The sequence below is a fragment of the Tripterygium wilfordii genome, chromosome 12, assembly GCF_013401445.1.
Source record: "Tripterygium wilfordii isolate XIE 37 chromosome 12, ASM1340144v1, whole genome shotgun sequence".
Classification (NCBI taxonomy): Eukaryota; Viridiplantae; Streptophyta; class Magnoliopsida; order Celastrales; family Celastraceae; genus Tripterygium; species Tripterygium wilfordii.
Window position 1 is genome coordinate 11,254,164 of NC_052243.1, and position 12,334 is coordinate 11,266,497.

General features: G+C 36.8%; 1 protein-coding gene across 2 annotated transcripts; it reads left to right on the plus strand.

The window, feature by feature from the left end:
• Positions 1–903: 903 nt before the first annotated feature.
• On the plus strand, positions 904–5,835 carry LOC120010755 (uncharacterized WD repeat-containing protein C2A9.03-like). Of its 2 annotated transcripts, XM_038861592.1 has the most exons (6): positions 904–1,171; positions 1,580–1,727; positions 1,860–2,027; positions 2,622–2,708; positions 4,469–4,603; positions 4,692–5,835. In XM_038861592.1, exons 2-6 carry the CDS (start codon positions 1,584–1,586, stop codon positions 5,505–5,507), a joined length of 1,350 nt encoding a protein of 449 aa, XP_038717520.1. In that variant the 5' UTR covers positions 904–1,171; positions 1,580–1,583; the 3' UTR covers positions 5,508–5,835. The 2 variants fall into 2 exon arrangements, with proteins under 2 accessions (XP_038717520.1, XP_038717521.1); XM_038861593.1 differs by lacking the exons at positions 904–1,171; positions 1,580–1,727 and having other exon boundaries at positions 1,966–2,027; positions 2,622–3,412; positions 4,692–5,764.
• Positions 5,836–12,334: the final 6,499 nt, after the last annotated feature.

Sequence of the window (12,334 nt, forward strand, 5' to 3'; positions counted from 1 at the left end):
AGTATCTTAATAATATACATTTACATAGATGATATAATATTGTTACTATAACTGACTTCTTTATTAAATGGTTCGGGTACCCTAAATCCGACACCAAAAATCAAACCTGACTCTAAACCGTGACAAGTTTGAAAATCAAAACCAAAATCGATTTCAAACCTTATAGGATCAGTTTTCGGGTTTTAAATGAATCGAGTACGCTATTGGTAGTACTCGGATCGGGTTTTTTTTTTTTACCATCCCTAGTTTATATAAGTAAAGATCAAATCATTCTCAACCAATAGGGTCTTTTTAAGGACAAAATCATACGGATCATAGGCCTACAGCAGATAATGCCTCTTTGGGTTGTTTGAGTTTGATTTATGATGTGCTCTTGAGTCTCCAATTTATGACATGGTATCTCGGAGCATAGTCTTGATCCAAAAAGACCTCTACCTGTAACCATTTTGTTTGTCTCGCATAACCAAATACATAAGTGATTTATATCTCACATAGGTTAGGTTTAAGCCACCGATGTGATTTACTATAAGTAAATATTCAATTTCTCTCGACCAAATAAAACTATTTTAAAGACAAAATCATGCGGTGTTCTTACGAGTATCTGATTTATGAGAAGTACCAATCAAAACTGTAATTACTTCAAAACCACGCGACATTTCGGCAATCGCAGGTCAATTAGAGGCAGGATTAACGGCGTGTTATAGAATCTAATTACCTGACAATGACAAGATCTACCAATCAAAGCACGGGGCATTTAAGGCAGTGAAAATGGGTCCTGATACGTGCACCACCGATGAAACCGGGGGCGGTTCGAGTGGAGCCCCCAGCCCATGTGTAGGCCCCACACTCACGCTCTGGCCCACAACTACGCAATAAGTAGCACCCCGGGGGCTACACCTTCCTTGCTATGTTAGCAAAAACCGCGCTCCAGATACTTCTCTTCCGTTTTGTATTTCCTGTCAGTTACTTTTTCGAATACTTTAAACCGGAAAATTCTCAAACCTTCCCCGCCCGCAGAGAAGCGATATTGTTCTCGCTTTCCATTTGTTTCCCGAGAAAACGTTGGAAAATCATTGTTCTCTGCCGCTGTAGAGACATTTTGGCCTGATCTTTTGCTCCATACTTTCTTGATTCATTTGTGATTACCGTCTTCGCATCTCAAAATTCGGAGGTAATTTTCGATTTTGATTTTGATGTCGTTTCCTTCATCATCATGTGTTAGGCCTAGTGTCAGAGCAGGTTGTGTATTGTTCTAGATTGGTCTTTTTTTTCTGGTCTCAATTGAATATTCTTTGCGTGTTGACAGTGAAAGAATATGTATAAAGTTTTCAGTCGCCATGTATGTATGTTTTGTAGCTACTATTTTCCATATAGGGAGTTCTGTTCGTCCACTTTGATTCTGTTTGGCTGTTTATGTAGTGTTTACTGGTTTTCTTCCTTCTTATTTTGGTTATGCTTTTGTTAACTGTAATCTGTTGGTTTAGTAATCAAATGCGATTTCGTCATTTTTCAACTAATTTGGGACTTATTTCTTCGTATAATAGACTTTTGTGAGACTGAAATTGAGTTTAAATTGCAGGATAATGGCTCATTTCTATAACGATGATCTTGAGTACGTTGTTGATGATTATTATGATATGGTCGATTTTGATGATGAACCCGTTGGGGATACTGAAATTCAAAGGGACGGCGGTTTAGACTCTGACTTTGAAGATGATTTTGAACAGGTAACGTACTTTTTTTTCCTTAAATCATAGGAATTGTATTGTTTTCCTTTTCTTTGGAGTTTACCTCAGCATGTTATGCCTGAAGTTTCCTGTTATTGCTGAAATTCGCCCTGTGTTGTCTGGCCTTTACAGAGTAAGCAAAAGTCTGATACATCTGCTCTAGAGGCTAGAAATGGAAAGGATATACAGGGAATTCCTTGGGAGAGGCTTAATTTTTCCAGAGATAAGTACCGCGAGACAAGATTGAAGCAGTACAAGAACTACGAGAGCCTTTCCCACTCTCGTTCGGAGCTGGATAAGGTTAGTTTATTATTACCCAAGGTGGTTTCACTAACTTCTGTTATCCTGCCTTTTTACTGTCAAAGATCTAAGGGTTCGCTCATGGAATTTAAGGGCAACCAAATCTGGATTTGGTATTCCCTGCATATTTCACTTATTTATATAATTGATTTTTAGTTTTTTACTGCTCGTAAATATTAATAAGGGAAGAAGACTCTTCTTGATACAAGATATCTTATATTTTTAAATGAACTTCTTAGTATCTATACTCCAGGGAATAACAAAGGGTGGTAGATGTCTCTGTCCTCAGTTCTGGGTATTTTTCACTTAGCCTTTGAATTTAGCCATGAGATTTCCATCCCAAAATGACACGATTTTCCATTGACGAACGTCCTTTTATTGTTGCATAAAGAATTTAAGGCAAGAAAAAATTTTCTCCTCCTATTGTAAGGGTCTAGTGAAATTAATAACACATGAGTATTTGATTGGTTATAGACTTTTTGTTGCCAAATTTTCTATGGACTATCATGTTTACAAGTGGAATACTGGAATATTTCTGTCTTCTTTGTGAGATGTTATTTTCAACAGTGAATGCTAAGTATTTGCCGATAACAGGAGTGTTTGCAAGTAGAGAAGGGGAAGACCTTCTATGACTTCCAGTTCAACACAAGGATTGTGAAATCAACAATTGTTCATTTCCAGGTAGAGACCTTGCAGGATTCTCTTTTGTTTTCTGATATTTGTTTTTCACGTTTTTGAACCATAGAAATCTATTTTAAACAGCAACAAATGATTATGTATATTAACAAGCTCTTTGTATTTTCTTGAGTCATACTGTACGATCTCATTTGTTTGATACTTTGATTACATATTTTCTGCTTCGTAAGACTAAAGTTGCATGTTATATACTGTTTAGAATGAACAAACTCTGTAGAATGTATTTTTCAATTTCTAAGATTTGTGCTGCATACCATCTTCCTATGTAGTAGGAGTTGCATGTTAAATTCTGCATACAAACTCTTCCTATAGCCGTATGGTTCTTCTGTGTAGAGCTCTATGTTTTGTGTTACTTCAATGTGGCATGCACATGTATCATTTGATCATTAGGATGTCGGATGAGCCAGAGAAGTTAGATTAAATTTAGGGCTATCCGCATAAGTATTTCTTCATATTTTACCATAAAAGTGTATTAGTGCTTAGTGAACCGGATATCTTTTTTTTAATTGTCACAGTGAGCATGTGAAAATTTGCTTTTGTCATTTGCTAGTGTGATTGTTGGTGTGGCGATTGTCAGATATTTGATATTCTTGCTTTAACCCTCTGTGGCATTTAGGAGTGCCATTTATTTTTATTTCAGTCTTAAGCAGGTGGAAGTTGTCTGAGCTGCTGGCGCGACGTTTAATATGGTATGATAGGAAGATATTTGAACATTTTAGAGTCCTCTGTTGCAGTTCCTGTTGCTAACAGAGGCCTAGTTTATATAGAAATTTACATCTCTGCATGGTTGGATACAACTTACAAGCACATCTATAAGATGATTACAATACTGCCGTTTTGTGGCTTTTGATATTCACACATTTATATTATCTGGATTCCATTTCTAATTCTTGGCCATTGCATCTGTGCTCTGCATTTGTGTATTTTTAAGTTGTCCCTGTATTTATACATTTTTTAGTAGGCCATCGAAAGTGTATTTCATCTTCTGCTTATTGTGTTTTGAGATTGTATTTTGCTTTTCCTTCTCTTCATTTTAATCCTGTGGAAGCCATGAGGTGTATTTTTAATCGCTCTTTCAAGTTATAGAAACTTTAGTTGGTGACTGTACTTGTAGTTTCTAAGGTCTGTCACACACATTTCTGCAGTAGAATTTAGGTTTATCTTACCCCTGATAAGTTTAACACATTTTTTGGTGTCACCAATGGTCAGACTTTGTAGCTCGTCGGTGGTTGTAGCATTCCTTGCAGTAATGCGGGACATGAATCAGTTAACAAGTTCCACAAATGATGTCCTACTTGTATCATCGAATTTAAAAATGAATCAAATTATCTGCTCTTAACTCTACGATTTTTATTGGTATTTTATTTATGATGTGTGCACACTACACTACAATTTCAGTCGGTTTTGAAATAAAAGTGTTATGGAATCTTGTTCTGAATTTCCTACACATTGTGGCAATGGTAGTCTTCCTATCCAAATGCTTAATATGTAAGCATTTTTCAATTTGGGAATAGACATTTTTTAAGGTGTCATTTTTATGTTTGGAAGAACAGAACGCATTATAGATTTTCATGTTGTAATGTTCTTATGTGTATTGGAAATTGCATCTGCATTTAAAGATTGTTACATAGGGCATTAATTTTATCATTTTCTGTGAGGTGAGCAGCATTTATACAGTGCCTCTTTTCAATTGTTGAATGCTGTTTTTGATAGGCCTATAATTTGCATTGTCATTCTCTCTGCAGCTACGGAATCTTTTATGGGCTACATCAAAGCATGATGTCTACCTGATGCAAAACTACTCTGTGATGCATTGGTCCTCCATGCTTAGGAGAGGCGAAGAAGTACTGAACGTGGCAAAACCAATCGTTCCCACGCTGGTAATTACCTTCTTGGAAACATGATTTAGATGGACTTGTTTGCCATCACCTATGAGGATATATTAATGGCTTTCTGTATTTTGTGCAGAAACGGCCTGGTTTGTTGTCCCAGCCCCCGTCACTTTCCAGAGTACAGATAAGCACCATGGCTGTCAAAGAGAATCTAATGGTGGCTGGTGGTTTCCAGGGAGAGCTTATCTGCAAGTATGTGAATGAGCCAGGAGTTGCATTCTGTAGTAAGGTAACTACAGATGACAATGCCATAACGAATGCTGTAGATGTCTACCGCAACCCTAATGGTGCATTAACTGTTATGACTGGGAATAACGATGCTCAGGTCAGGATTTTTGATACTGAGAATTTTGTTTGTGCAAATCGTTTCTCATTTGAATGGTCAGTGAACAATGCTTCTGCTAGCCCCGACGGTAAACTGCTTGCAGTACTTGGTGACAGTGCAGACTGCTTGATTGTTGATGCCCAGTCTGGAAAAGTTACTGGGAACCTTAAGGGGCACTTGGACTATTCTTTCTCTTCAGCTTGGCACCCAGATGGCAGAACTTTGGCCACTGGAAACCAAGACACAACATGCAGATTGTGGGACATAAGGAATTTGTCCAAATCATTAGCTGTGTTGAAGGGTAACATGGGGGCAATTAGAGCATTGAAGTTCACTTCGGATGGCAGATTTTTGGCCATGGCTGAGCCTGCCGACTTTGTTCATGTCTTTGATACAGAAGCTGGGTATGTCAAGTCCCAGGAGATTGATCTGTTTGGGGAGATTGCTGGGATATCATTCAGCCCTGATACGGAGGCTCTATTTGTCGGAGTTGCTGACCGCACTTATGGTAGTTTGTTAGAGTTTAACAGGAAGCACCATAACCGGTATTTAGACTCTATGTTTTAGTATATGGGGTAATAATCCATCAGTGAAGATGGTTGGATGTGCATAGTATAAGCAAAGGGTTGGTTTTTTAGTTCGCATGAATTCGCCTAAGTTTTAAACTCAAAGTTGATACCCCGGTTGTTAGGTTGCGGAAATTTTAGAGGCAAGCCTAATTGATGCGTCTGGGTTTTTAGATGTGTAGAGAAATGAACTATTTTCCTTCTTTTCTTTTTTCTGGTTTTGGTTTTGGCAAAGCTGAAATAGATAAAAAAAAAAAATTCCTTGTAAATATATTTGGTTTGTTTTTTGAATGTAATTATTCATACATTGCTGAAGTTACTTTTTTGAATTTAATTTTTCATTAATTCAGAGCTTGTGCAATGGTAAGTTACCATTGGTAACGGCCTTTGTAGATGGATTCTCGAACAAAATGAAGCTTGAGCTTGGGAAGGTCACACCATGCAACATTTCGATTGCTTACCAGATATTCATTTCTTTCATTATGCGCAGACCATTGAGTCGTTTTCCGAGGAATTCCATCCAGTAGTGAAACACGGCTCTTCAAAGCATATCTATATGTATGTTTTGGCATGTCGTTCAAAAGCTATTATCATCGTCGTTTATAGATTGGGTGGTCTTATTAAATTAACATGAAAAAGACGAGCACTGCTTTTGCTGGCATACACGGTGGGTAGTTAGTTGTTGTTTCTAACTGCTTTTGAACATTATCGGACAAAAATTCAATATGGTGGCGGCAGGTGTTCCAATTTCAGTCCTGTCCACATACGCAATCACCTGTCGGCGATGAAACGTTACACTTCACGGAGAAATGTCCTTTCGCGCAAAAAATAACGTTGTTTTCCAATGCCCTTTATGTTATGTTCCTTCTTCCTTTGCTTTGCCATTACCACAAGTTTCTCCACAATAACGTGCCACTGGATCTGGATAAAGGAAATCAAACCACATTTGTCTCCATATAAGTGGGTCGAGTCGAGAGAGGGTGGTTGAGTCGCGATTTCTTCTGGACTACACCAAATTAACAGATAATAAAAAGGTCGTTGATAGGGCCCACGACAACATCTGTAGCTGATACGTGGCGGTGGATCTGGCGTTCTTTAATGTTTTTGACTCTATTTAAGGACGGTAGATGCATGTATCTATCTAGTTTAGGAAAGCCGTGCCGACGTTCATTTAACTATTTTAGTATTTTTTTTTTGGTCAGAAAGTTTATCATCCATCATTTTATAGATCTTCATTCTTCCACCTTTTATAGATCTTCATCCTTATATAAAAGAAGAACAAAACCTTTGTCAAATCAACCTTTATCAAGCCCACTCATCAGCCCAACGACCGCTCTGATAAAGCCCAAGCTTCCTAGCATTTTGTTGAGAAGCTCAATCAAAGATTTGGTGGGCCTTGGTGAGGTTTATCATAGAAATATACCTTCTTTTAGGGCATATTTCTACTTGACCATTGTAGGGGGAATGAATTACAAATTACAATCAAGAATTTGTTGATGGGCCATCAAGAGTTCTACAAAGTTTGACGGAGTAAAATAAGAGAACTTTAAGGTCGGTTGGGGTGTCGACCGAAAGGTCTCCGACAATCAAGTTTGATGAATTTTATGAATATTTTTTAAGGTAAAAGACATTCAAAAAGGGTTACCAGTTTATGAGTATAGGGCTCTATTTTTTTGTCCACTTCAACCATTGAAGGAGGAGGCTTTTTATTTATAGTCTCACTTGTGCAAGGAAGGTCATGACGTGGATCTTCCTTTTATTTTATTTTTTTGTCCACTTCAACCATTGAAGGAGGAGGCTTCTTATTTATAGTCTCACTTGTGCAAGGAAGGTCGTGACGTGGATCTTCCTTTTCTGTTGATCTTGCTCATCAAAGTCAATAGCGTGTTCTTCAAGAGTAAATCTCAATTAGAGATACAGTGACAAAACGTGTGTCAGATTTCAACGATGAGACTGGTGTGGGTCTCGAAGCTTTTGCGAAGACATGTCTTAATGACATTCCTAGAGACTATTTGGTATAAGGCGATCGGTCGGACGGACGCCTTCCTTGAGGAAGATTAGTCGTATTCTCTTGTAGAGAGGATGTGGTCGAGCGGAAGATACTTGACATGACTCCATAAACAGGTAAGTGTTATGAGGGATTCATTGCGTTGGGCAGAGGGATTACACATATATGCTATAATGATAGAGGAGATTTGGATAAGATCTTGAGTAGACATTTCTGCGTTGATTTGTGCACCTAGTATAATATATAGATAGTGGGCCTTTGAGCCCCAATGTTGTTACTAATTGAATTGGGCCATTGTAAGCTTCGCCAAAAAGGCCTATACGATTTATTTTTTTTGCCACTACAACCATTGACCTTTGAAAGTTCAAGCTCAATCAAGTCTTGGAAAACAAATGATATGCTCATAAGTGAAACTGCGCCATTCTTCAAAATTTCCACACCACAGTATATGGCTTGCCATATGCTGTGGTTATATCATATGCATTTGGAAAACAAATGATATGCTTCTCGCCTGATAAAAAAAAATAAAATGATATGCTTCTCTGTGTTTCTTTTCTTGAACAAATGTCTCCTACAGAAGAAAAAATCAGAAACCCAAATGCCCAATGGTACTATAATCCACAATTAGGCCATCATCTTTTCTATAAATTAACTATAAACCACTAGAATGTATGTTATTTTTTTAAAAATAAAAATAGTGATCATGGGAATATATAGTATTATATATGTATGTATGGAGTTTGTTGATCAAATGAGGTAATGGTTCTTCTAGGATGTTGTTGGATCAAGATAAGATAAATTAGAGATTCTAATATCGCACTATAATCCACGATTAGGCCATCATCTTTGATTCTAAATAACTATAAACCACAAGAATGTATGCTCTTTTTAAAAATTAAAAAAATAGGGAGTGGACAATGATCATGGAAATATATGTGACTCCTGGCACCTTCTGGAGGTTCCGTGACAAAAAGAAAAAATACGGCCGCGTAAATATTCTGTAGTCTCGTATTGGGTGCCGAGAATCTGCTGTAATTTGTTTCATAGGAGACCCCACTTTAATAAATATAAACCATTTAAAAAATTTTAAAAAATAAAATAAAATTATAGATGAGTTTTGATCGTGTTTATTAGTCTAACAGTATTTTTTGGTCTCCAACAAAAATCAAATTCATCACAAGATAGACATAGGATGTTTCGGGTTTCTATTCAACGGTTTATAATTTTTATATATTTTTCATGTTCAATTCGATTTTTGTTTGGGATAAGAAATATACAGTTGGACTCATAATCCCGATCAAAATATATTTATAAGTTTTTAAAAAATAAATTTATGATGGCTTTTAGAGCCATTACAACGAGACTTCTTGTAAAAAAACTTACAACAAAACCCAACCACCCCTCATATTTAGGGTCCCACATAAACGACCGAGTCTCGGTCTCTCTCCGCATGCTTCCCTCGTAAAACGTAAAGCTAAAGCTACCCTCATGATGTCGCGATGATGATTATGGGTCGCAAGCAGACGATTATAAATGTTCAAGACCAACCGTTTTCTCCTGTCCTGATGAGCCTGCCATCCTCACTATAATGTTCAAAGTCAGCAGTGGCAGCTCAGCTGGCACCACACCTACCTGTCTTAAAATCATATTTCTTCATTTGGGACTCTATCCCAATGACTTCAATCTGTTAAAAGTTTGGACAGAAGACTTATGTTATATACTCTCTCTCTAAAGGTAATTTATATGATTACAAAGATACCACAATTAGTGATACACCGGGTATCAAGTACATTAGAATAATGTATCTTCTTTTTCAGAACATATAAGAAAGGTCGTGGTGGTGGGGGTGATCATGGGAATATATTGACGCGTGGCACCATCTGATGGGTCGGTAACAAAAATAAAAAGACGGCCGCGTGACTATATTTGTAGTCTCATATTTTGGGTGGAGTCCCACATAACTGACCGAGTCTCTCAGTGTCTCTCTCTCCCCATGCATGTAGCTGCTCTTCTACCAACAGTTCTTGCCCTCAAATGTTTAAAGTCAGTAGTGGCAGCTCAACTGGGCACCACACCTGGCTTTTAAATCATACAAAGAAAACATTTTTTCTTCAGTCAATATTTTGAAAAATTCTATTTCAATAACATGTCACAATGAATGACCTAGGCTCGAAATTAGGTGTATCTATAATGCGACTCTTAACACTTAACTCTTAAGTTACTATATTTTATTCATACTGTAATGGCCAGAATTCTTCTGCCCTACCCTTTTCGACCGCAACTTATACAATCGTATGAATGTCGACATTCTCATAACGCCAACGTCGACATCCTCGAAGAGTCGACGCCAAACCTATAGCTCCTGCACTACTTCAACCATAGGTCTCATCATCGGTATTCTCAGATTAAACCCGATACTCATATCATCCGTATTTCCTTAAAAGCAATCTTGATACTCGAACTCATCGTCTTCCAGAACGTACGAAGAAGCTTTTACCCCAAACATTTCTTTGTAAAATTCGTTGCGTCAGAGTTCTTACTTCTAACATACGAAACTTACTCTCACATTGTCCACATCTCTAAGCTAAGCCTAACGGTAACTTGAACCAAAAGCTTCCAATAACTAATAGACACGTACCCCTTCACAGAGGATTATTTAAACTAAAAAATAAAATTGTTAATTAATGAAGAAAAATGATATTAATTTTAAATAACTCAAAATAGAAAAGATAAACGAACAAAATGGAACAGAGGGAGAGTAAATATTAAAATTTTGGTTGACTTGTTGATTATGCATTGTTAAATAATGTTAGCGCCTATACTACCAATAATCAATGGTTTGCATATTATTATTAGCCTCAAAAGTAGCTGGGCTTGGATATGGGTTCCTTCCGACATGGCCCAAGATTCAGTGCCTGATTCTGGTCAACTAACGTAACCGACGCTTCTTCAGTAACTCCTATTTCCCTCAAAAGATATTCAGCCACTGACGCGCCACAGTGAAACGTTCTCAACACATGCTATCCCACTATTGTGAATTGCGAACGGGATTACAGAGAATCGTCAGGTGCGCGTGGGTCATTACCAAACAATTTCTCTGGCGCCGCAATTGTAGATCGTGAACGTCACATGTATCCCACGCTTCTTCCCCCACTTTCCACGCCGAGTCCTAACTTGACCACGGTCCACATAACCAAACTATGGTTTTACTTTTGTTAAATAGCCTCACGTCGTGCCACGTCCCAAATTCTATATTGCGGCATTCAACTGACATCACTGATCTGAGATGTGGCAACCACAACCGATGGATAATATATAAATGACGTCACAACTCTTCCCTGTAGCTTCCTCCAAATTCACTTGCCACATCTGTTTTTTTAAATGATATAAGCTTCCTATATTAAGTCTTGGATTGAGGGAGGCCTAGTGCACCATTTTAATGGAAAATATTTATTGGAAAAAATCATAAATGTGTAATATTTAGTATGACGAATATGCTTTCAATAAAAAAATATATTTTTAAATTTGTCATATAAAATATTACACAATTATGATTTTTTCCAAGAAATATTAAATTTTTTTGTTGCACCAAATGGTGCACCGGTTGGAGGATCAGTGATCTATTAAGTATTTACAAGGCAGTCACATTAGAGTCGCAAAATCTAATCTTAAAGATGCTAATTTGTGTGCCCTAATCGCTATTTAATGATCACCAACTATAGTGACCCATTTTTAATTAACCTTATCATAACCTGTGGATAATATAAACCATTAATGTTTGTCAATAAATTTTATTATTTCTAAGTGCGTCTTGTATCAACGTTTTCTATAGCATTGTTTACAAAAACGTAGATTCCCAACCAAACACCAAAAAAATAATTCATCCACAAAAATTGTTGGGAATAACTTATCGGACATTATAATTTTTTAATTCAAATAATATTATAAGTTATTTTCTATTGCATAAATATAAAACTTATTTTACACTTTATTAGTCGGATTTAAGGTGATTCAGTTTGGACTGTAAACTCATTTAGGTAAAGTTGACAAGATACATTTAGTGGCCATAAAATTCAATCCATAACCAAACCCTAATCACAATAATTTGTGTAATAACAAGGGTTTGGAGAGGGGGTAGGATTCGAACCCACGTCTTAATGAATGAATGATTCTTTACATATAATGTGATTATCATTTAACCAATGACTCACTTCCATAAATACAAAATTTATTTTACACTTTATTAGTTGGATTTAACGTGATTTCTGTTTGGATTATTGACTGTAAACCCATTTAGGTAAAGTTGACTAAAGTTACCTTTAGTGGCCATCAAAATCAATCTATAACCAAACCCTAATCATAATAATTAATGTAATATAATATGATATCCCCGTAATCACACGCTATCCCATATTTTTAAAATATTTTTAATTTAGTCAAACAATAAAAGCAACACAAGTGGGGTGAAGTGAACCCATTAATGGATCACAACCTTTAACAATTGTTTCACAAACCTTATCACTCTCGTGACATTCCTAAAAAAAATTAAAATTAGATTTATTTTGACGTGGAAGCGTACATTGTCAATTATCTGAGTGATAGTCTAATTGGTGAATCTATTTAGAGTATAATGACGTTTGAACTTGTCTTCAGCTTCTAAGGGCATCAATGGTAGGGTCAAAGTCAAGATCGTACTGGTCTCTCTAAAAGATGATTTGCACAAGGAAGCACGTGAGTTATGGGGGCCTCGAGGGTATGCTCGGGGAGATCTCTCTGACGTTCAAGTCAATAAATAGTCAAAAAATGGTGAGTGCTCGGTA